The sequence below is a fragment of the Xenopus laevis genome, chromosome 9_10L, assembly GCF_017654675.1.
Source record: "Xenopus laevis strain J_2021 chromosome 9_10L, Xenopus_laevis_v10.1, whole genome shotgun sequence".
In the NCBI taxonomy this organism is placed as follows: domain Eukaryota; kingdom Metazoa; phylum Chordata; class Amphibia; order Anura; family Pipidae; genus Xenopus; species Xenopus laevis.
Window position 1 is genome coordinate 49,688,654 of NC_054387.1, and position 22,821 is coordinate 49,711,474.

At 40.0% G+C, this 22,821-nt stretch overlaps 1 protein-coding gene and 1 long non-coding RNA gene across 4 annotated transcripts in view; both read right to left on the reverse strand.

Moving 5' to 3' along the window:
* LOC121398206 overlaps window positions 1-22,821 on the reverse strand; it is a 100,439-nt gene that overhangs the window by 62,576 nt on the left and 15,042 nt on the right. For 2 of the 3 annotated variants that reach the window (XR_005964179.1, XR_005964178.1), the window contains exons 3-6: window positions 10,111-10,267; window positions 8,828-8,985; window positions 7,956-8,307; window positions 7,070-7,351 (exon numbers count right to left, since the gene is read on the reverse strand). This is a non-coding gene — a long non-coding RNA (uncharacterized LOC121398206). Of the gene's footprint in view, window positions 1-7,069; window positions 7,352-7,955; window positions 8,308-8,827; window positions 8,986-9,116; window positions 9,448-10,110; window positions 10,268-22,821 lie in introns of those variants that run through there. The other variant, XR_005964181.1, reaches the window with a different exon arrangement.
* On the reverse strand, window positions 14,750-16,730 carry LOC108701149 (extended synaptotagmin-2). Its single transcript, XM_041577063.1, has 3 exons — window positions 15,471-16,730; window positions 15,067-15,225; window positions 14,750-14,851 (listed from the first exon to the last, which is right to left on the reverse strand). The coding sequence occupies exons 1-3, from the start codon at window positions 15,603-15,605 to the stop codon at window positions 14,765-14,767; spliced, it is 381 nt and encodes a 126-aa protein (XP_041432997.1). The 5' UTR covers window positions 15,606-16,730; the 3' UTR covers window positions 14,750-14,764.

Below are 22,821 nucleotides of genomic sequence, written 5' to 3' on the forward strand. Positions count from 1 at the left end.
GCAATTGCACAGGTACATGAGTCTGCACCCACCACTGACACATGGGGGCCGATTCATCAATAGTCGAATATCGAGGGTTAATTAACCCTCGATATTCGACTGGGAACTAAAATCGTTCGACTTCGAATATCGAAGTCGAACGATTTTGCGCAAATCCTGCGATCGATCGATCGAAGGATTTTTCGTTCGATCGAACTATTAAATCCTTCGAATCGAACGATTCGAAGGATTTTAATCCAACGATCGAAGGAAAATCCTTCGATCAAAAAATCACAGGCAAGCCTATGGGGACCTTCCCCATAGGCTAACATTGACTTCGGTAGGTTTTATCTACCGAAGTAGGTGGTCGAAGTATTTTTTAAAGAGACAGTACTTCGACTATCGAATGGTCTAACGATTTTTAGTTCAAATCGTTCGAATCATTCGAATTCGATCGAATTCGATCGAATTTAACCAATTCAATGGTCGAAGTACCCAAAAAATACTTCGAAATTCGAAGTTTTTTACATTCGAATTCTTCACTCGAATTTTGTAAATCTGCCCCAAGGTATCAGCAATGTAGTGTTCAACAAGGTTTCTTCAAAAAGGTTAGGGTTGCAACCTTTTTAAAGGTTTAGTTCACCTTAAAATTTACTTTTACTCTGAGACAATGTGCAATTTGCCTTTTTTTTTTATTATTTATGATTTTTGAATTATTTCTCTTTTTGTTCTGCCATTTTAGAGTGTCAGCAGCTATCTGGCTGCTAGAAAGGATGCACCACCCAATACTGTTATGTTGCACCACCTATACTGAAACTATACAGAGGAACTTCAGATGATGTATAAAGGCATAGGAAACAACTTCCTTCATGAATGCAAAGACCAAATCATTCACCAGGTTGAGAAAAAGTAATAATAAAATGTAACTTTTACTTAACATCTGAAATAAAAATATTAGATTCAAATCTATTACTGTGAGTTGTACTGTGAGTTGGGGAGGTTGCAGCTGGGATAGGGGAGAGGGGGCTCTGCAGCTGGGGGGCACAGGGGATTGTGTGTGGGGGGCCCGAGGCTGCAGGCCCAGTGGGCCCCAAGTCCGATGCTGGCCGTTTTGTGAAAGCCAAGTGAATGGAGGGACTGGAAGAGGAGATGATGAGATACAGTGTCAAATGCAGCTGAGAGGCCAAGCAATATTAGTAGTGAGAAGTGGTTGTTGGCCAAAAAGATAGATCGGGATCTACCAGTAGACCTTTAGCTGGTGATCAGTAGATCTCAAGACACTGTCAACAAACAGCTTGTCTCAATCACCCTCCTATTTAATGCTTTTCATTCAGAGATGTATTATGGTAAGGTTACAGAAAAAATAGTTGTTTGTTAAATATATAATGGGTGGGGTATCCCTTATTCACAGCAGGGAAGACAGAGGCTGCATTTTGGGTGCATGGCAAGTTGGCAACTCCCAAACAGACAAATGACAGTAAATGACTTCCCATGCTCACAAAACCAATGTGAATGGACTTGGACTGGACAAAATGATTAAAACATATATCCATTAAGTATAAGAAAGCTTGGGCTCTGGCTCTGCGCTGCAATGGTATCTTCCAGCCTATGCCCAGGTGATGATGTCATTGAGTGGAACCTGCTACAGGGCATGAGAACTCAACCGTTGGAAAGAGACAGTTGGTGAGAAGACATCAGAGAGAGAAGGAGAGGAAGAGAGAGATCAATGAGAAAATGAAGAGGAGTTATCCGGATTCCGGCAAGTGGAGACCCATGCCCTCACAGGAGAAGAAGAGAAGTCGAGGAAGTGAAGAAGAGGAGGAAGGAAAGAAAAAGAAGAGAGAAAGGAGTGTGGACGAGCAGCTGCCAGATGAGTGCTGCAGGGAGGAGAAACGTACAAGGGAGGAGACTGATCAAGGTAAAGAGAAATCACTCTGTACAATAAATGAGTATATACATTGAACAGCAACCAGTTATAAAAAGAACCTGGACAGCTTAAATATGGGCAGTTACCTATAGTCTGTATTAGAAAATCAATAAGCAAAGGTCTGATAGTTGCTATGGGTAACTGCCCATAGCCGTTTAGTATCTGCCCCCCCCCCATATATAATAAAAGGCACTAAATTTTCCCAGGTGTGCTGACCAATAACAACTGATAAGATGTCAATTTTAAACAGGTTACCACTAAATGTTTTAGTATTAGCATTAGTATTTCTGACCCAATACTGCATTTCCTATTTTCCAAATTCATCAAAGAAGATTTAAATGAATACAGAACCAAACCTGAACCCTGAGTTGCATCACATTCAATTGTCCAGTGGTCAAAAGTCATGTGATATCAAGGGTTTGGTTCAGTCAGGCACTTGGAGTCCATTATATCCATATATATATATTTTTTTTCAATTTACTTTAATCTACTGGAAACTGCACTTGTACAAATGATGCCTGTGTTGGTAGGTTACCCCACTGTGGGGTATATTTATCAAAGAGTGAAGTTAATAGTGAAGTTCCGCCACTAGAGTGAAATTCCACCACTCTCCATTCATTTCTATGGGATTTTTATAGGCGTATTTATCAAAGGGTGAACTTTCACTTTCACCCATTGATAAATATGCCTTTCAAAATCCCATAGAAATGAATTGAGAGCTTCTGAATTTCACTCTAGTGGCGGAACTTCACTCTTTGATAAATTTACCCCTTAGTCTGATCCCATTGATGACTATTTATTTGAAAAATAAGACCCTGAAGTGTCTGCCATAAAAAAATAGCTTAAAATAGTCCCAAATAGTGTATAAAACTGGTATGCACTTCCCCAACTGCAGATAGGTGGTTGCCATTAACGCTAATGGCAGCCTCCTCCATTCTGCTTGGGTGTTTCTCCCTCGTTTAAAAGCATATATGAAGAATCCATCCCATGTGCCATGAGTTTTAGAAATATGAGAGTTTGGGATTTAACAATTGTAATGTAATGAAGTAATGAACAAGCAGAAAAGTGGTGATAACCTTTAAAAAAGTAACTTAGAATTACTGTGTGTATTTATACAGGAATGGGCTCAATTATCCAGAAACCCTTTATCCATAAAGCTAAAAATTACAGAAATGCCTTCTTCCATTGACCCCATTTTATCCATATATTGCACATTTTGTTTAAAAAACCCATGTTTCATTGCTATTGACATTTTAAATGACCTCCCTTCCTTCAAGTATATGGAGTATATGGTAGAAGCAAAACTTGGGGCAGCTACAATGCAACAAAAAAACTATGTCTAAAGAATCCATGTAGCACTATACTAACTATTTTTCAATCAGCTACAAATAAATTCTCCTTTCCCCACTAGGAGCCGCTGGAACCGTGAGCGCCCGAGCTCAACTTTTAAGGCTGAACCCACTCAGCATCTCTACATACAACTTCTTCTCTGAGTTGGGAGAAGGAGGATACGGCAAAGTGAGTAATTGGTTCCCAATAAGTGTAGCCCAGTTCTCTAAAAAACAAAACACAAACGTATTAACTCTTTTCTTGCCTTTCTCAGGTCCTGTTGGCTACCTTAGGAGACAAAAGGCCATATGTGGCAATGAAATACATAAAAAAAACTGATAAGACCAAGTTCTGCAGGCTTCTCACCGAGGCAAAAGTGCTAAAGATCTCCAGGGACTGCCAGTTTCTTTGCCAAGGCTATGCCGCATTTCAAACTCAGGTACAAATTTGCCTCAATATTAGAATTGATTCCTATAGATGCTGTTCAAGATTGGCCTTCTAGAAAACAAGAGGATCTTCTGGTGGCCCCAGTCAAGGACAATTCCCCAGCCTCAGCCCTTTCTTATTTTCATCATAGACCTATATGACACCTATTACATTTATAACTGTTAATACCTATTATTGTGAGAGTGGGTATTTATTGACAGGCTCCATGGTGGGCCCTAGAAGGCCCAGTTTGACGCTGCTTAGATTATTCTTTATTCATATAGCTAATGGAAAATGTTTTACATATATATGTGTGTGTGAGCAGGGCCGCATACAAAAAAAATTCCTGGGCCCCCTGGGCTACACCCACCACAAGCCCCACCTACAGGTCTGCCCTCCCCATCCCACAGGTCCACCCCCCACCACAAACTAAGAAGAAAAAAAAAAGATTGGTGGCTATGGTTCCCACATGTTAATAAAAAAAACCCAAAATGTTGGTGTTCAGGCCCCCCCCATTAAAAAAAAATTTGTGGTCAGGACCCCCCATTAAAAAAAATTAGTGGCTAGGACCCCACATGGGGGAAAAAATTGGTGGCCAGGCCCCCCCCCCACATTACAGGAAAATTGGTGGCCAGGGCCCCCCTTAAACGTCCATGTTTAAAAATTTTGCCCCCCCTAGAAGTTTAAAAAAATATATTAAAACCATAGGGTTTTAAATATCTATAGTAAGCTTTCTGACTACAAAATAAATGTTGGTAAAACTGAAGCACTCCCCTTACATCTCTCCCAGCAGTTACTGATACATCTCCAAGAGGCACACCATTATCGCTGGAGAGCTGATTCCATCTCATACTTAGGCGTACATATCACTTCGACGTACTCGGACCTATATAGGCACAACTTTGTCCCCATGATCAGGCAAATTAAATCTCTCCTACAGAAGTGGGATAAGTTTTCTCTGTCCTGGTTTGGGAGGATCTCTGCAGTTAAAATGTCGATACTGCCAAAACTTCTGTATTTGTTTGAAACACTCCCAATTGCGGTCCCTCTTAAGACGTTTAAAGATCTCCAATCTCTCTGTCATAATTTTATTTGGGGTAACCGAAGGCACAGAATAGCAGCAGCAGTTCTCACAAGGCCTTATACACAGGGCGGCTTAGGAATCCCTTGCCTCCGGAGGTATTATGAAGCAACACACATTAGACAGATCTTGGCCTGGTCACACTGGATTCCCAACACTACATGGGGCCTAATAGAAAATTCTATGGCTAATCTGTCTCATTTAAACTATTTAATTTGGTCATCTACCCTTGGACTAACAGGCGAGACCACACTCTTATCCTCAACGAGACATACTCTAACTTTATGGTTTGCTGTTAACCGGAAACATAAACTTGTGTCTCCAAAGTCACTTAACACATTGTTCCTACATAACCCAGACTTTCCACCGGGGCTTCACTTCTCCTTCATTAATAACTGGAAAGACACTGACATTCACAGCGTACGGGGCTTGTTAAATCCTCTAACAAAAGAGATCCTGTCCTATGAAGACCTAGTTCATAAGCTACCCCAACACACCCTTAAGATCTTTGAATACTTTCAGCTTAGGCACTTTGCTAAACCGTATAGTGATAAGGCAAAAGCAATCTCACCAACAGGCTTTGATTCTTTAGCTAGACTTGGTCTCCCTCAAAAGGGTCTTATTTCAAAGATCTATCGATTACTTTCTGATCCTCAGGCTGATCCCCCTCCCAGGCTTCAATATATGGTCAAATGGGACTCTCAGTTCTCCCAACCCTTACTAGATCAGGAGTGGGTTGCCATATGGGACAATGCAAAGAGGATGTCACAATGTTCTCGGCAAAGGGAGCATATCTATAAAATACTAATGTTCTGGTACCTCATCCCAGCCAAGCTGCACACTTTTTTTCAAGATCATTCTCCCTTATGCTGGAGAAATTGTGGGGAAATAGGCACTTTACCACACCTACAAGGCCCCCTACAACTCTCCCCCCTGATGGCTGCCCTGTGTGTGAGTATGAGAATAATGCCATTATATACATTATGTAAGGCCTTCTTGCCTTGTACTCCCCATATACAGTATGTTTATGCATAATGTATATACTGTATCCAGTACTGCATTCTGCCTGCAGGGATTAATAACAATATGCCGAAATACTCATCAACTACCCACAATCATGATGCTATATATTCATGTCATACATTTTATTCTATTTGTGCAGCAAGTACAGGAATGAGCATCTATTACTTTAACATGAGTACTACTCTATGTTGTATAAATAATGTGCCAATTCTTCCTCCCCTTAACTCTTTCCATTTGTCTGTGTAACCAGCGGCATGCCTTCTATGTGATGGAGTTCCTGAGTGGGGGCAGCCTTGAGGATGAGCTGGAGCAACACAGCCCAATGGACATGGACAGAGTACGGTAAGTGGTTCATGTGGTAAATGAATTCAGAATAATATCACTGAGAAACAGTTTTATAAAAATTGCTATAAGAAGATTATTTACATTTTGACTTTTCCTTTTTTTTAAATTTTCTAAAATATTGTATTCTTTATGTAGTTAACTATTTTTTCCCCTATTTAAAAGGTTCCATTCTGCGGAGATGATCTGTGGCCTGCAATTCCTGCATGGCAAGGGGATCATCCATCGGTCAGTATAGATTTCTTCATTTCTGTAACATTCTACAGCAGAGGCCGCACACGGGTTGCTCTGCAAATCAGCCTTAATTTTTTGTAATTGATTTAATATTTATATTACAGAGACATCAAACCCTTGAATGTTCTCCTAGACCACCAGGGACATGTGAAAATATGTGACTTTGGCCTGGCAAAGCAGAACATCTTCCCAGGAAACACCACCACAGGGTGTCTCGGAAGCCTGTTATACATGGCCCCGGAGGTAAGAAATGGAAATACAGTACATTTATAGTAGAAACGAATGTGCCCAGGACAATAGAAATGTATCGAAAATCCTAATTCAAATAAATTAAGGTTCCACTGTAAAATACATTATTATTATTATTATTAATAATAATAATAATAATACTAGCAGAATTGGATTTATAGGAGTACATTTTCTGTATCTGTGCAAATGTCTACATGTGAGCATTCCCTTTCACAGGCTGTATTTATCACAGGCCAATAAAATAAAAGTGGAGAGAACCAGATTAACTGCATCACTTTACTTCACATCATACATGTTTCCATTACTTGCTCAGCTTTACACATAGCTCTAGTGCCAGCCATGTTGTGCCAAGCATTAACCATATTTAGCAATAGATGTTCTATTACAGGTTTCTACCAATACAGCTTTAAAAAGGAACTAGCAAATGTTACAGTTCTGATCCAAGCGAGAGAAACCAACTGGTCACATGCATTACTCACTGCACTCCATTCACTCAATGAGCAGCTGAATCCGTTGATCTCTGTTGCCAATATTATCCCAGTAGACATACTCAGAAGGTACCGTTTTCTCTTCTTTTCAAGATTCTAGATGGAAAAGAATACGATGCAGCGGTGGACTGGTGGTCATTGGGCATCACCATCTATGAAATGGCCACTGGCAAGCTCCCCTTTATCCACAGAGACACAGAGGAGCTCATTGAATCCATCATCGAATATGAGCCTTACATACCTCATTGGCTGGATAAGGATCTGAGACATCTTCTAAAAGAGGTAAGTAGTAACAGTGGGATAGCAATATTGTAACAGTCATAAATATATTTCTACTTCATTGCTTTGGTTAAAACTGAATCTAAGATTTCTGAATCTAACATGTTTATCAGAGTTTATTTTCTTTGTATTCTTAAAGGTACAGTATGCACTAATATACACTTTTTCTCAAAATGAACACAACTTATAGGACTTGATTTGAACTTGTTTTGTTTTTGTCCTTTAGCTCCTAAGAAAAAAGCCTCAACGTCGCCTTGGGCTACGAGGGAACATCAGGGGCCACCCATTCTATGGCACCATTGATTGGGGGGTGCTGGAAAAAAAAGGAGTAGAACCCCCTTTCCAGCCTAGAACAGTAAGTACATGGTTGGGAATACAAATTAAAATGATAATAGCCTTGAATGAATAGCATTGACTAGTGAAGTAATGATAAAATCAATAATGAAAAGATATAAAAGACATGGCAGACTGACACACAAAACTGCAATTCTAACAGAACAAAATCTGCCATATGGACCTCTAAAAGAAAATACTGTAATTCTAATGCTCACGACAGATACATGGATTTTGTATTATAGTGACTAAAATAATATTTTACCCTTTCATGCAGCCATCAGAGAAGTTATTCCAGCCATATGATGGAAAGCCGCTGTCATTCCATAAGAACCAGGAGGATGAAGCAGCACCAAGGGATACAAACATCATTCCCGGCTTTTCATTTTTAAATTCAGGCTGGCTGGAGTAAGTATATAGGCACGTGTAATCCAGACAATAGTAACAACGTGCTTCCATCTAGCACAGGTACACAACATCAGCAGACAGTGAGCACAGCTGTGGGTTAAGAGCCTTTCCACCTGCTGCACAAAGGCCAGATCATCTTTTCTGCTTCAGCTCCACCTTCACCTGGGATTCCATCTTCCAGGGTATGAGACTGCCGGGTAACATCAGGCCTAGAATTATGAGGGGCAGTCACTCATCTGGCACATGTAAGTATCAGGTGGGTATCTTTATGTGAGTGAATGTGTGAGTGAACGTGAGATATGAAAGGATAAGGGTGTAACATGAAGGCAAAGCAGAGTCTAAGATCACAGCCTGCTTTGTCTTCCTGCACATCATGTCTATAGATCCTATACCCTGTTAGTTATGTAAATAGTTTTATCAGGGCAAGGGTTTTTTCCCTATCTGAAGTAAGATGGGGTTTTTTTTTACCTTGTCCTGTTTAGTTGTAGTTAAATGAGCAAAGGGTGGGACTTCATAGACACGTGCAGTTTAAGCCTCGTTTGTTGTCTTTGTTTGTCACGTTTGTCCTGTTGTGTGAGGCGTTACACCCGGCGTGCCGGTAACAAGGTTGAAGCCTTGACGTGGCGTTACTGCTCACATGTATAAACATGTGCTAATTCAACCAATGCTGAGAGTGTGAGTGAAGTATTTGTGATTGAGGTTTTGATTGTCATTAAAGGAATACTTTACCTTTAGTCTGAGGTAGGCACTGAAATTCTGACATGTGCATGTGGTGTTGGTTTTGTTAGCCTTTAGAATGGTTTAGATTGTTTCTCAGCCTCTCTCTGATTGCGAGGGTCCAATTTACCCTAATCAAGCAGTGGTTTGCATCAAACTGGAGGTCTGATCTGTCCAAAGAGAGATACCAACAATAATGTGAAAAAAATGATTTGACCCTGGTAATATATTTAATTAAAAACATCAAGAAACCTTCAGTGTAACACAAATGCAGCAACGAAGGAAGCAAGGAGGGCTATACCTTTATATATTGGTATATGGAGCCAAAATGTGTCATTCAAATTTTATGTAGTTGGGAAATAAAATTGGAGACCCAGCGGTTACCCAGATTTACAAGACAGACTGACACATGCTTTCCAACATAGTCTGGATATCTGCAGAGAGATGTGGTAAAGAGACAGGTCGTGGTTCCCAGTCATCAGAGAGTACAAAAAATAGCTGAGTTTGAAATAATCGTGCATGTGTCACATTGTACACATGTGCAATACTCACAAATGTCAAGATTCTTGGAATGGTGTATTTTGTTTTACTGCATGTGAATTTCAACAATGAGATAGCTCTGCCTTTTAGGTCCCTTGCTTTTATATATTAAAGGGGTGGTTAACATTTAGTAAGTTATAGAATGGTCAATTCAAAGCAACTTTCTATTTGACCTTCGTTTTTTTCTTTTATATCGTTTTTAAATGACTCGCCTTCTTTTTCTGACTCTTTCCAGCTTTCAAATGGGGGGTCACTGACCCCATCTATAACAACAATTGCTCTGTAAGGCTACACATTTATTGTTATTGCTACTTTTTATTACTCATCTTTCTTTTCACGCATCTCCTATTCATATCCCTGTTTCATGACTTGGGGCAGCTGGGAAATTGACAATATGTCTAGCCCCATGTCAGATTTCAAAACTGAATATAAAAAAATCTGTTTGCTCTTTTGAGAAATGGATTTCAGTGCAGAATTCTGCTGGAGCAGCACTATTAATTGATTCATTTTGAAAACATTTTTTTTCCCCCATGACAGTATCCTTTAAACACACTCCTATGGGGGGTCTCTCAAGGGAGATTTGAGTCAGTTAACTCATGTATTTCCTGTGCATGTGTCAAAAACATAAAGATTCCACTATTCAGCAGCGCAGGTACAAACATGTGTGTAAGAACATTTAGATTGTCTTGATTCATGCAATGCCGGACATCTGAGACTGTATCAAAGGCAGAGAGTTTAAAACCCTGATTAAATACCTTTAAGATGAAGGACCCACGCCTGCTTCCAGGGTCAAACAATCCAATTAAGACAGATATCAGCAGCACACTTTCGTTTGAAGAAAATGTGAAGATTATTGTTATTTGCCTTTTTCTTCTGACTCTTTGCAGCTTTCAAATGGGCGTCGCTGACTCCCTTCAAAAAAAAGCAATTGCTCTGTAAGGCTACACATGTATTGGTATTGTTACTTTTTATTACTGATCCTTCTATTCAGCCCATCTCCTATTCATAGTCCAGTCTCTTATTCAAATCAATGCATGGTTGTTAGGGTAATTTGGACCCTAGTTACCAGATTGGTTAAGATACAAATTGAAGAGCTGCTGAATAAAAAGCTAAATAATGACAATAAAAAATGAAAACCAATTGCAAATTGTCTCAGAATATCACTCTCTACATAATACTAAGGGCCAGATTTACCAAGGGTCGAATTTCGAAGTAGAAAAAGCTTCGAAATTCGACCATCCAATTGGAATCATTCGACTTCGAATATCGAAGTTTTTTTATAACGAATTTGGCCATTTGCGGTCGATGAAATCCTTCAAATCGAACACTTCAAAGGATTTCATCCATCGATCGAATGATTTTTCTTCGACTTCAAAAAACGTAGAAGGTCCCCATAGGCTGGTTTAATTTGGTGAAGTATTGAAGTTGAAGTTTTTTTAAAGAGACAGTACTTTGATTATCGAATAGTCAAAGTATTTTTACTTTGAATAGAATTTCAAGTCGAAGTAGCCTATTCGATAATCGAAGTAGCTAAAAAATTACTTTGAATTTTTTTACTTCAAAAATTCCCTCGGATTCACTTCGACCCTTGATAAATCTGCTCCAAAAAGTTATCTCAAAGGTGAACCACCCCTTTAAAGCAGTGGCAATGCAGAAGTGTTCCGTTGCTATGACAGCCGTTGCTATGACAGCCGTTGCTATCCAAATGGCCAATGGTTACGTGCACTAAATTGTTCCCCACAAAGGATGTCAGACTGTACATCCCTCCATGTACACCGCCGTCTGTTTACACATTTCTTCTTACAGCCAAGAATTGTACAAAACAGCCAATAGAAATGTAGGGATTGTTTGAAGTAAATAAAATGATACAACACACAACCAGGCAAAGATTGTATAACAGAAATGTTGCTTATTCATTATGTTGAGCTACAAATGAAGGTAAACGCTGTCAGTTGTATGCAAACATTTCAATAAACACAAAGTTTGGAAAAAAAAAAAAAGAAATGTAGGGATTGGCCACAAGATGGCGGCAGTTTTTCTAAGACTGTAGCGAAGCAACGCAAATCTACGCGTAGCTTTCAATCAAACTACGTCAGGGCATACCTACCGGAAAGCGTTCCTTTGCCAGGACTGTCGCGAAAACGTGTATAGTTAGGGAGAACAGCTGCCTCTACGTGGAAGTACTGGCACGTTGCTAGGGATGAACTGACGACATTATTATGGGTTGGTCCTTGTAGTGCCGTAAAGAGAGACGCCGTAAGGGCATAAACTCCCGCTGCAAGATGGCCGCGGTGCCAGACGAGGCGAGTGTGGTAGTGAAGTCGGAGCTTGAGGCGCAGGATGAGTTTAAGGCTGACAAGTCGGGGTGCGTGGATGGGAATGTACAGGCGCTGGGAAATGGCGCTCCCGCGAGTCCCTCTAGTCCCCAAGCTGCTCCTCCTGTTCCACCAGGGGTTGCGGCTCCGCCAGCATCAGCTGCTCCAGCGCCAGTCTCGGATGCCAGTGACCGCCAAATGCTGCTGTCCGTGCTACAGTATCTGGCAACAAGCGCAAACTCAAGGACTCCGCCCATATTCTCCTGAGAGAGAGCGGACTGTTTGACTCTGAGGAACTTCTCGCCTTAACTTTGCTCAGCCTCGAGCTCGCCGGGGAAGGGGACGGAGCAGAGACGAACTTGCTGAGCAGAGTGAGTTGTGCGGCGGGAACTGGAGCGGATGTATCCGTGTCTTCTTCTGCCGGGGCGGCTTCTAACTGTGCTTCTTCTGCCTCCGCCGGAAAAGGTGAGCGATCTGTCCATCCCACTCACTCGGACCTCCTGCTCTCATCCCCATCCCCACTCCCATCCCCACTCCCATCCCCACATCCAGGGCTGCCATCAGAAATCACGGGGCCCGTACAACAAAATTTTCTGGGCCCCCTTGTCCCCGCCCACCCCACATCACATTAAAAAAAGCCACACATTCATCCTAGCTGAAACACCCCCCCAACAAGTTATAAAAACTAGTTATAAAAACAAGTTATAAAAATAAGTTATAAAAAACCATTTGTGGTAAGGACGTCCCTACAAGTTCCAAATATATAATTGGTGGCCAGTCCCCCTTCCACAAGTTATAAAAAAACGTGGCCAGTGCCCCCTATAAGTTAAAAAAAAAACATTGCTGGCCAGGACTCCCCTTAAGTTTAAAAAAAAACATTGGTGTGCAGGGTGCCTCATAAAAGTAACATAAAAAACATTGGTGGTTAGGGGTTAAAAAAAAAAAAAAAGACCTGTTTTCAGATGACTGCTAGCAGAGCTTTGACGTTCCCTCACTAGCATTCGACCTGTCATTGGACACGAGGAGGCACGGGATCATACAGAGAAACTATCCAATAAGCGCCTGGTTGAGTAAGCTAGTGGGAAGAGGCGGGTTTGTGACACACCTCCGCTGCTATTGGTCAGTGTGTGGTCTCACACAGGCAGGAATGCTGTGAGACCTGTGCTGCAGAGGTGGCAGTGGAGCCGGCATGTTAACTCTTTTCCGGCTGCTGCTTTTGAATATTCTCTTAAGAAGGGCGCTGCAATCCAGGTAGTGTACAGCGGTCGGGCCCCCCTTCACACTTCCAAGACCGCCGGGCCCGGTACAGCTGTACCCGCTGTGCCCCCCTGATGGCGGCCCTGTCCAAAACTACCCTAACAAAAGAGATTACATTCTGCTTGTGTTCTCTTTCTTTATTTTTATTTTATTATATTTTAAACAGTTGGGTGACCCGAGGCAAGGTTCTTTTCACCTGACCTCATGGTAGAAGAGACTCTGAAAATCCAGGCCAAGGTATAGCAGGAAGCATATCCTGGAAGGGTATATCATCTGTGGTATCTTTATGATGTAGTGTCGAGTTCAGGACAGGCCTCTTCTAGAAATTCTAATTTGTGGGTCATTAACTTTTTCTAGGCGCTTAAGAGTTGGAGCTTTCTTCTCAAGGGTTTGGAGGAATTAGAATCTATAGAACAAAAAAAGGTAATCATTAGTTGAACAACATTTTAGGGATTAATCTGAATTCTTAACAAATAGGGTCATGTTTGGTATAAAACTCATCACTGTCCCTAACGTTTAATGATTAGGGAATGTTGCTTGCTTACCCGTAACTCTATCTTCATCCACACGGCACCATGAGCCTCGGTGGGATGAAGGTTAAACCAGCCTTTCATGGTAAGATCCTGCTCCGTGATGAGGTTGGACAAGGGAATCGTCATTGCTCCCATTGGCCCAGATACTTTGTCTTTTACCTGCAAAATGAAATACAATAGTGTCTCAGAAACCAATAAAGTGAAAACCAACAGCAATCGTTTACAAGACAGAAACTGAGTAATGTACATATAGAGAGACAAAGAAAAGAAATCAGGACCTTTCTACTTACAGTTATCTCTAATATCTCATTCGTAGGGTCTTTTAACGGGAAGCTGAATTTCTGCTTCCATTCCGGGGACTCAGTGTCTTTACGGAACTGGGAAAATGAAATAATTAAATATAAGTACATCGTACAAAATGAATAATAATCTACAGAATTGTTTGCATCTAAACAAATTAAACTTATTAATTAGAGAACTTCATTTCTCAGCATCAGGAATGGAAAATTCCTGTAAATGGCAGAAAATCATGCTGTCGGTACCTTAGTCTTCCTCTTGGCATCCCGGATCTTCATCTCTACTCTGGCAGTTGGTATCTCCTCACTATTTTCCAGCTGTTGGAAAAGAACAAAAAGTAATGCATTAGGGATTGTTGCCGGCAGTGTCCCTTATGGATAAAACATATAATAATAAAGATGGTACAATGATGACTAGGTGCCTTACCTTTAGATCCTTGCCCTTTTGAACATCTACAAAAAGGATGGCGGATGAAAACTCCTTAATCTGTATAGGCCGAGAGATTTCATTGGCCCTCAGGATCTGGAAAAAAAACAACAATTTTATAAACTCCAAAGAAGGGAACAAGCATTGCCTAAGCAGCCAGTGAAGGGGATCATGGGTAATACCTGTTGAAGTCTGGCAGCATCTGGCACAGCACTAATGGTTTCCACCCTGACATGGAGTCTCCCTGATATTTCATCCTGAAATTGGAGCCACTGTATGGGAAAGAGAAGCAGAACTCAGTACAAAAAACTCGCTCAGCCCACAGGGCAAAATGTTATTATTTTCTCTATTCCTGGGAATATAGATTCTTACCCTATCAACAACGTTCTGTCCGTTAATTGTCTCTCCACTGACTTGGCAGCTGTGTGTGGGAAATAATGAAAAAAGGTAAATTAAAACAAAGCTTATACCCTGAGACCTGGAGACAGACAACTCTTGAGTTAAACTATAACTAAAGTCCATTAAACAGAAGGACCCAGAAATCACAGAGCTCTGTGAAATGTAGACTTAAAAAGATGTACTCACCTGCCATAAATTTTCGATATTCCCAGTTCGCGATAAAATACGTCAAATTTGATCTTCTGATGGGGCAGATCAGTAAATATCATCTGTGGAGAAAACAGTGAACCTTTTGAGAAGGAGATACATGTATGTAGATGGATGTATACAGAGGGATGTTTGGTGAATGCAATAAATGCTCTTATTATCCTACTATTCTATGTGAATAACATATAAATGTTATAAAGATAAGTCAAGTTTGAAAAATGATGAAAAGAGAATGTTATTGTAGGTGTGTGTGCAGGTAACTGTAGAGAATTGATACCTCATATGCTTGGTTCCAAGCTGGTTGCTGATTCCTCTTCGCTAATCTCGTCTGTGCTTTCTTGCCTGCGCCACTTATAACCACGTAGGGTCGGAACATCTTTCTGATACCATGTGGGGCTAAATCTTCCGCCTCAAGTACATGAACACGAATCACATTCTGCGAAAACAATTGTATTCATTAGTTTAAATAGCTACTTAATGACCAGACACACAGATAAAAGTCCGTCCCCTACTCTTGTTTTGGGTTTTAGCCAATTGGAATGTTAAAATATTAAAGTAGGTAGTGGGGTTAAACCTACTTGGGATTATAAACTCATACCTGACAGAAAACCTTTAGGTATGGATAAGAAACGGTGGGGACACAGGATCACAGACAGAGCTTAGAATAGTTCCAGGACATACCTTGGGCACTTTAAAGTGCAAAACATCCACATCAACTTCTTTCCATAATTTAACTGATGTGTGGGCTGGCGCGACGAAATAGTAATCCACATATTTGATAGCCGCTTTGTTGAGTAATTTCCTGCAACAGAACATAATATATTAATAAAATAAGTCCTTTCTATAGGGGAAACATGGAAAATAAAACACCAACACTGGATAGAAGCACTTACTTTACTCCAGGAATTCGCGACAGGATTCCAGTCCATCTTATTTTCACAGCCTGCAAAAAATAAATCTCAGCTCAGTAAATGAGAACTGGACAGAAAGAGCCATTCCCCTGAACTTTCCTTTTCTATTAATTGTGGGGTCTGATCGACTGCAATAACAGCTAATGATTGCCCCTCAGTGCCTGGTTACCAGCCCTGCACCCCAGAATAATTACCTATTATATAATAATTGTACAGCAATATTTGTCCCAATTGTCTCTAAATTGTGTTTTTATTAACTTACCGGTCGGTCTGGCAGATACCAGGTCACCGCTCCAAAAGGTGGCATATCATTCACCAGCGGTGCCAGTATCACTCGTACTGTTCCATGTAACTGAAAGAAAGGAAAGCATATTTATTTATATGTAGGGGAGAAAAGGGAACATATTTGGGGGTACATAAATAATGCCTCACACTCACTTCAATGTGACTGGCTCCAACCTTTAAGAAACGCTTGAAGAGAGCCACTTCAGCCTTAATAGCTAATTCAGCACTGCAAGAAAAAGACACATTATATCAGTTCCTCAGGTTGTAGCTCAAGCTCCAGTTATAAAATTATTATATGACTGGATGAATGACGCGAGTAAATAAGATCATGCACACTACTTACCTAATGTCCACGTCAAGGACAACTTGCTTATTTACAGTCGGGATCCTCACTGCAGTTATCCGCGGTGGCTAAACAGAACATGGAAGGGTTAGTGAGTTGGGTATGAGATCTCTAAACAATACAATATAACATGCAATATTATCAGTACAGTTATAGTGAGGCTATGAAGCCGCTAGTATAATATCAACTGACTCTGGGAGATACTAATGCTGGATTGACATGAATATGCTCACTATATATCATATCATACACTGCACTGCTCGAGGTCCGGAGGTAACTTCATTAGAGGGGTCAAAATTCTACAAACAATGCGTTAACTGCATATGCCAGTCTAATTTAACTTTTTTAACTTCTAAATCTATAATAAGCCTAAAGGAACGGGGAACTAGCACATTTAATTAGCAGAAGAGTTAGATGCGTTACCTTTTCACCCAAATCGAATTCAAGGAAGCGGAATAACTTTAAGAACACTGACAATGCGCAGATTCGAGGCTGATAATAATCGATAAGGAGATTCTTTAAATAGCGATTGAAGTACGGCCACATTTCTGCAAGTAGCTGCAAGAGAATGGAAAGAAATCAGAGTTAATGGGGTATGAAATGAGGGCAGGTTACTGGAGGCCCAAAATCATTATCACATCCGTTACCTACAGAAATGGCCTCTTACCTTGTTTTTAGGATCTTCTTGATTATCTGTCTCCTCTTTGGGCTCATCCTTTTCTTCTTCCTGTTGGCCAATCTGCAGATTTACAGAAAGAGAGAGAGAGATATTAGGTTCATGTTCTGATTCTTCATGTGCACCCACCAACTTATATACAGGTATGGGATCTCTTTTCCAACCTTATTTACCAAGCAATAAACTGTTATTAAACTGTATAACATCCCCACTTTAGTCTAGGGCAATTTATTTCAATAATAAGATCTCTTATAATAAAGGCGCATTAGATATTGCCCCATTCATAGCTCACACATTATGTATGTATTTGTCTAACAACCCAGAGTATCATGAGATGAGGCATATATTATATTACAGGTATGGGAACTAGTGCCCAGAATCCTTGGGACCTGGGTTTTTCATAATTTGATCACTGTACCTTAAATCTACCAAAAACATAACATAAATAAACCACCCCAAAATGAAGAAAGTAATTATTTTCTAAAAATGGAAGAGATTGGAGATGGCCTTCCTGTAATTCAGAGCTTTCTGGACACTGGGTCTCTGCATAAGAGATCCCATACCTGTACCAATACATTTATCCCTGAGCATCACATAGGCTCCTCCTGTGTCTGGTAAGCTAATGCTTTATTCTATAAGAAGTTTTTGGGGAACATACCGCTACTGCTTCTTCCTTTCTTACTCCGTCAGTATTAGAGGTGTGGGTTCTCTCTTCCTCTGGGTCTTCATCACAGTAGATCCACCAGAAGACCAGCAGCCCAAGCGCTATGTATCCAATGTGCACATTCACTTTTCCTAAACAGTAACCGAGGGATACGGTTACAAGGATAGGAAGGGCTTTCCAGTTTTGTCTCACTTCTTGCCGGGCTGGTATCCGCTCTTGCTCGGGGGTTAAATAAATTCTCACAATCATGCAGGCAAGGACATAAACAGCGGGTATATCGCTTCTTCCATTTAAATATCCAAGTAAAAATGCAATGGTAAATTTAATGATCCAAAAATTGATTGAAGTCATTTTTATGTGTTTTTAAATGATAACTTTACAAGTTGGTAGTATCTCAGGAGCTCTCTCCTTTGACGCAGCCAACTTGCAAATGACTGGTTTAATACAGTTGTTTACTCAAGCCTTCTAACTGTTATTATGAGGTCATCGGATTATACCATTTCACAAACTGGTGAAGGGAGAATTGCATTATGATGTCATCCCATTGTATCATTTCACATTGTGATGTCACAATGCCAAACAGCTGCTGGACTCTTGCCAATTATATTGGAATATACCATTTAATAAAATATTGCAGGGGGGGATTGCATTGCGATGTCATTACATTATACCATTTGACAAACTCACCATTTCCCACTGTAATGGCACAACCTGGACGCTTGCCAATCATGGAATATACCATTTAATAAGGGGGAAGGGGGTGTTATTGTGATGTCCCAATCAACTGCTTTCCTGTACCAAGCCAAATGCATATATAACATTAAATAAAATGGTAAAGGGAAGAATAACATTCAGTTTGCATTTATATAAATTATAAACAGTACAAATAAGTGTAACTGTTAAGCGCATATGACTGTAATTATTACACATTTTAAGCACTTGAGTGTGATTGTTACATATATTTGTGATTATTCTGCATGAGTGTGATTATTTTGTACACAACTGTGATTGCCATGCACAAACAAAGTATTTTATATATATTATTATAATTGTTGCAGACACAAGAGTGTGATTGTTACGTCCTGTTTTGTTTGATAGGTGACACCCAGTGTGCACATTTGAAGATACTCCTGCAGCAATCTTTAACAGAGGAGGTTGTGCGGGGAGGGGGCAGTTGAAGAAAGGTTTTTTATTCTCATATAATCTTATACTGTACCTACTTAATACCCTCTGGTCTCCACCTAATTGCACTTTTTTATTGAAAAATTACATTCTTTCCCATTTTAGCCTAGTAAGGGCCCTATCAGATATTTCATGTTATGAATTCAGTATTTTTTACCAATCTAAAAAATCACACTACAATAAGAAAATTTGCTCCAAAATACTATCTGAAGCTTAGACATGCCTCATTGCTTCAGCCAGGGAACCATCTCTGCCCAACATTGAGGTCTATCTGGTCTCCTGTTCAACTGTACCAACTTCCTTATTGTACATAAACTACATACTGCAACCCCCCAGGAGAATGAGATAAGACAATCTGTGATATATCCCTCATATTAGGCTCTGACTCATGGGTTGAAGTGCTATAGTCACATCCCATAGGTGTGCTATGCCAACTGCAGCATTTATTCATCTCATCTGGGAAATGTTTAAATAATCTTATAAGGCCTAAACTTTGTTTTGGTGAAAAAAATTATTTGTTTGAAGGCATTGAGGACCTAGGGGCAGATTTATCAAAGGTCGAAGTTCGAAGTTAAAACTTCGAATTCAAAAAGACCAACCGAATGGTGGTTGAAGTTTTTTAAGGTTGAAGTGGGCCTACTTCGAATCATTGAAGGATCTGGGTGCGGATCTGGGCTGGCGGGGCCCACAAGAGCCTGAGGCCCACCATTTTTTTTCACGTTTTGTCTCAGCATGTTTCTGTGCATTTTTTCCTATTAAAACCGGGGCAAGTACATGATCAGGATCACAGCTCAGAGACATACAACAGGAAAATCTCACACATGCCACAAAGTGTCACACCCAAGTACATAACAAAACAATGAGGCTACCAAAGATAATTTTTCATTTACATACATGTTTCAGATGATTATTATATATCTTTAAATTGCCTGACTGCTGACTATAAGCCAGGGCTTCTTTGCTTTTAGGTAAAAAAATGCTTTGAAACCTTGCCCAGGTTTTGGCCATACTCTTAAATACAACACACGCTAATATACAAGTACAATTACTATGGATTATGAGCATTTAAACCCCAGACATGCCAATATAATCTCTAAGTAAAATTGGATAATGGGCATCAGGTCGGACTGGTAATCTGTCAGTTCGGGCAAATGCCTGAGGGTCCGTTCTACCCTGCTTTCAAGTGGGCTGCCTGCTGTCTTATTAAATGTTGTGTTAGCTGCACTTGCCTCCTGTTAATCACTGACACCAGCGTACAAGGCGTGGCCACTAAACAGCTTTACATTATCTTTAAACTAATCCCTGACCCGTGGCCTGCTTCACATAAACCTGTCATCCCTCTATCTCTGATTCCTCCCCCACTCTCTGGCATGATGCTCAGAAAATGTAAAGTTTGGTGATACCTTTTATTGGCTAACTGAATAAGTAACAATTGCAAGTTTTGGAGCACACAAGCCCCTTCAAGCATAATTATCACACAGCCTCCTCCTGCCTCACTGCTATCAATGTGTAATGTAAAATTAGAGGGATAATGTACCCCCTACTGTAAATTATAAGGATATTGGAAACACTGAGGGGGTTCTGTGACCATTTAAAGGCACAAGGCTGCAAGCTGAGTTATACAGGGAACTCTGAGTATCACTCATGTATTATATTGGATATTGTACCCCCTATTGTAAATTATAAGGATATTAGAAGTCACTGAGGGATTCTGTGACCATATAAAGGCACAAGGCTGCAGGCTGAGTTATACAGGGAACACTGAGTATCACTCATGTATCATAAGGGATAATGTACCCACTACTGTAAATGATAAGGATATCTATATATGCATATCTAAAATATGCATGTGTATAAGTAAAACACCAGCACACATTTATGTGTGGGCTGCTTTGATTTTTTTGCTGGTTCTGCTCTTTACTCCCAGTTCGGCCCTGATGGGCATATTAATCCCAGACATGCCAGTATAATCCTATAGAAAATATCATAGAATAATCAGCATATTAACCAAAACTGTGTCAGTATAATACTGTAGATATGGCCAATAAGCAATTCATCATCCCGGACATGCCAGTAAGATCACTGAAAAATTTCCAATAAGTACATGGGTGGCTGTATGCAATGTATATTTACTCTAAGGCAAAAACAACACCTACAAAGGCCTTCCTGTAGATTGCAATAAAGGTCAGGACTGAAAAGCAGGTCCCTGAACTATAGGTTATGTCGCCATGCCCCCCCCCTTTATGCTACAAAAGACAATAGTGATAAAAATGTAATGCACTATTAATTCAAAACCATTCTTAGCACAACACACAGAAAATAAACATCTATTCTTAATTGATGGCTAACTAACATAAATAGTGCAACTCCTCTGTTTAGAAAATCCTTGTCACCTCATAAGACAATTTTTCCAACACAATGTGTTAGAGAAAGGGTCTTCCTTAAATGAAATAAGTTTGAGCTGACGGGAGTGGGTAAAACTAGTTTATACAGGAAAGGAAATGTGTTTTTAATTTCGCTTTCAGTCTTATGCAATACTGTTGGAACTCTTTTAGTTTTTTTAACTAGTATGAATTGTTTCTAAAAAGAATTATTGTTTTAAATTAGTATATATATAGAGGGAGAGAGAGAGAGAGAGAGAGAGAGAGAGAGAGAGAGAGAGAGAGAGAGAGAGAGAGAGAGAGAGAGAGAGAGGTATAGCATGCACTCCAAGTAGAATAAGTATTTTTTGATTAAAAGGTATCATTATAAAAGCATCAGCGTTTCGGTTTTTGGCCTAGAACCTTTGTCAAGATGCAAAACCAAATGGGATCCATTATCCGGAAACCCGTTATCCAGAAAGTTCAGAATTACGGAAAGGCTGTCTCCCATAGACTCCATTATAATCAAATAATCCAAAATTTTAAAAATGATTTCCGTTTTTCTCTGTAGTAAGAAAACAGTAGCTTGTACTTGCTCCCAACTAAGATATAATTAATCCTCATTGCAAGTAAAACCAGCCTATTGGGTTTATTTAATGTTTACATGATTTTCTAGTAGTCTTAAGGTGTGAAGATCCAAATTACGGAAAGACCCGTTATCCGGAAAGCCCCAGGTCCCGATGATTCCGGATAATAGGTCCAATACCTGTATATACAACATAACTATTGTTTTTAATGAATTGTGATTAGTAGGCTGGTTAGTCACTTAGTTAATATTTTAATTGGGTGAGACTTTCATAACTTGTTAAGAACCCAGCACAATTTTTCTTATAACTTCAAAGGCAAAACAGGTCACTTTTTAAAATCAAACTTAAAAGCAACATTTAGAATAACCTTATATCAACCCTTTCCAGACTGATCCAAATCATAGTTTCCCTGTCTGATTAGCTTTAATGAGTGTCTCTGATTAAAGGAGTATCTAGTGCATATTTTAGAATCATCTAGCAATCATAAATCTTAGAGGGCCCCCAGTTCATTATATAGGACCCTATATAATGTGCTACATGTGTTTCTCTTGGTTGCAGGGCACAGGATTGGATAAGAGATTAAACTTTCAATGTGAACTCTCAGCCCTTTAAGGCTGATTCCGATTAGCCGTGCCTATTGCCAACTCCATGGTACAGTATACAGGTATGAGACCTGTTATCCAGAAATCTCGGGACCTGGCAGTAGCAAAACTAGGTATTACTGGGCCCCACAGCAAATTATTTTTCAGGCCCCCAAAATATCTAGAGGTTGACCTTTTTTACCAATATTTATTGAAATTGTATATAAATGAGTGCCCCTATACCTGCTGGACCCCCCTGCAGCTGGAGGGTCTGCTTGTTCTGTAGTTTCGCCCCTGGGACCTGGGGTTTTCCGGATAATGGAACTTTCCGTAATTTAGATCTTCATTCCTTAAGTCTAAAAGAAAATCAAGTAAACATTAAATAAACCCATTAGGCTGGTTTTGCTTCCAATAAGGATTAATTATATCTCAGTTTGGATTAA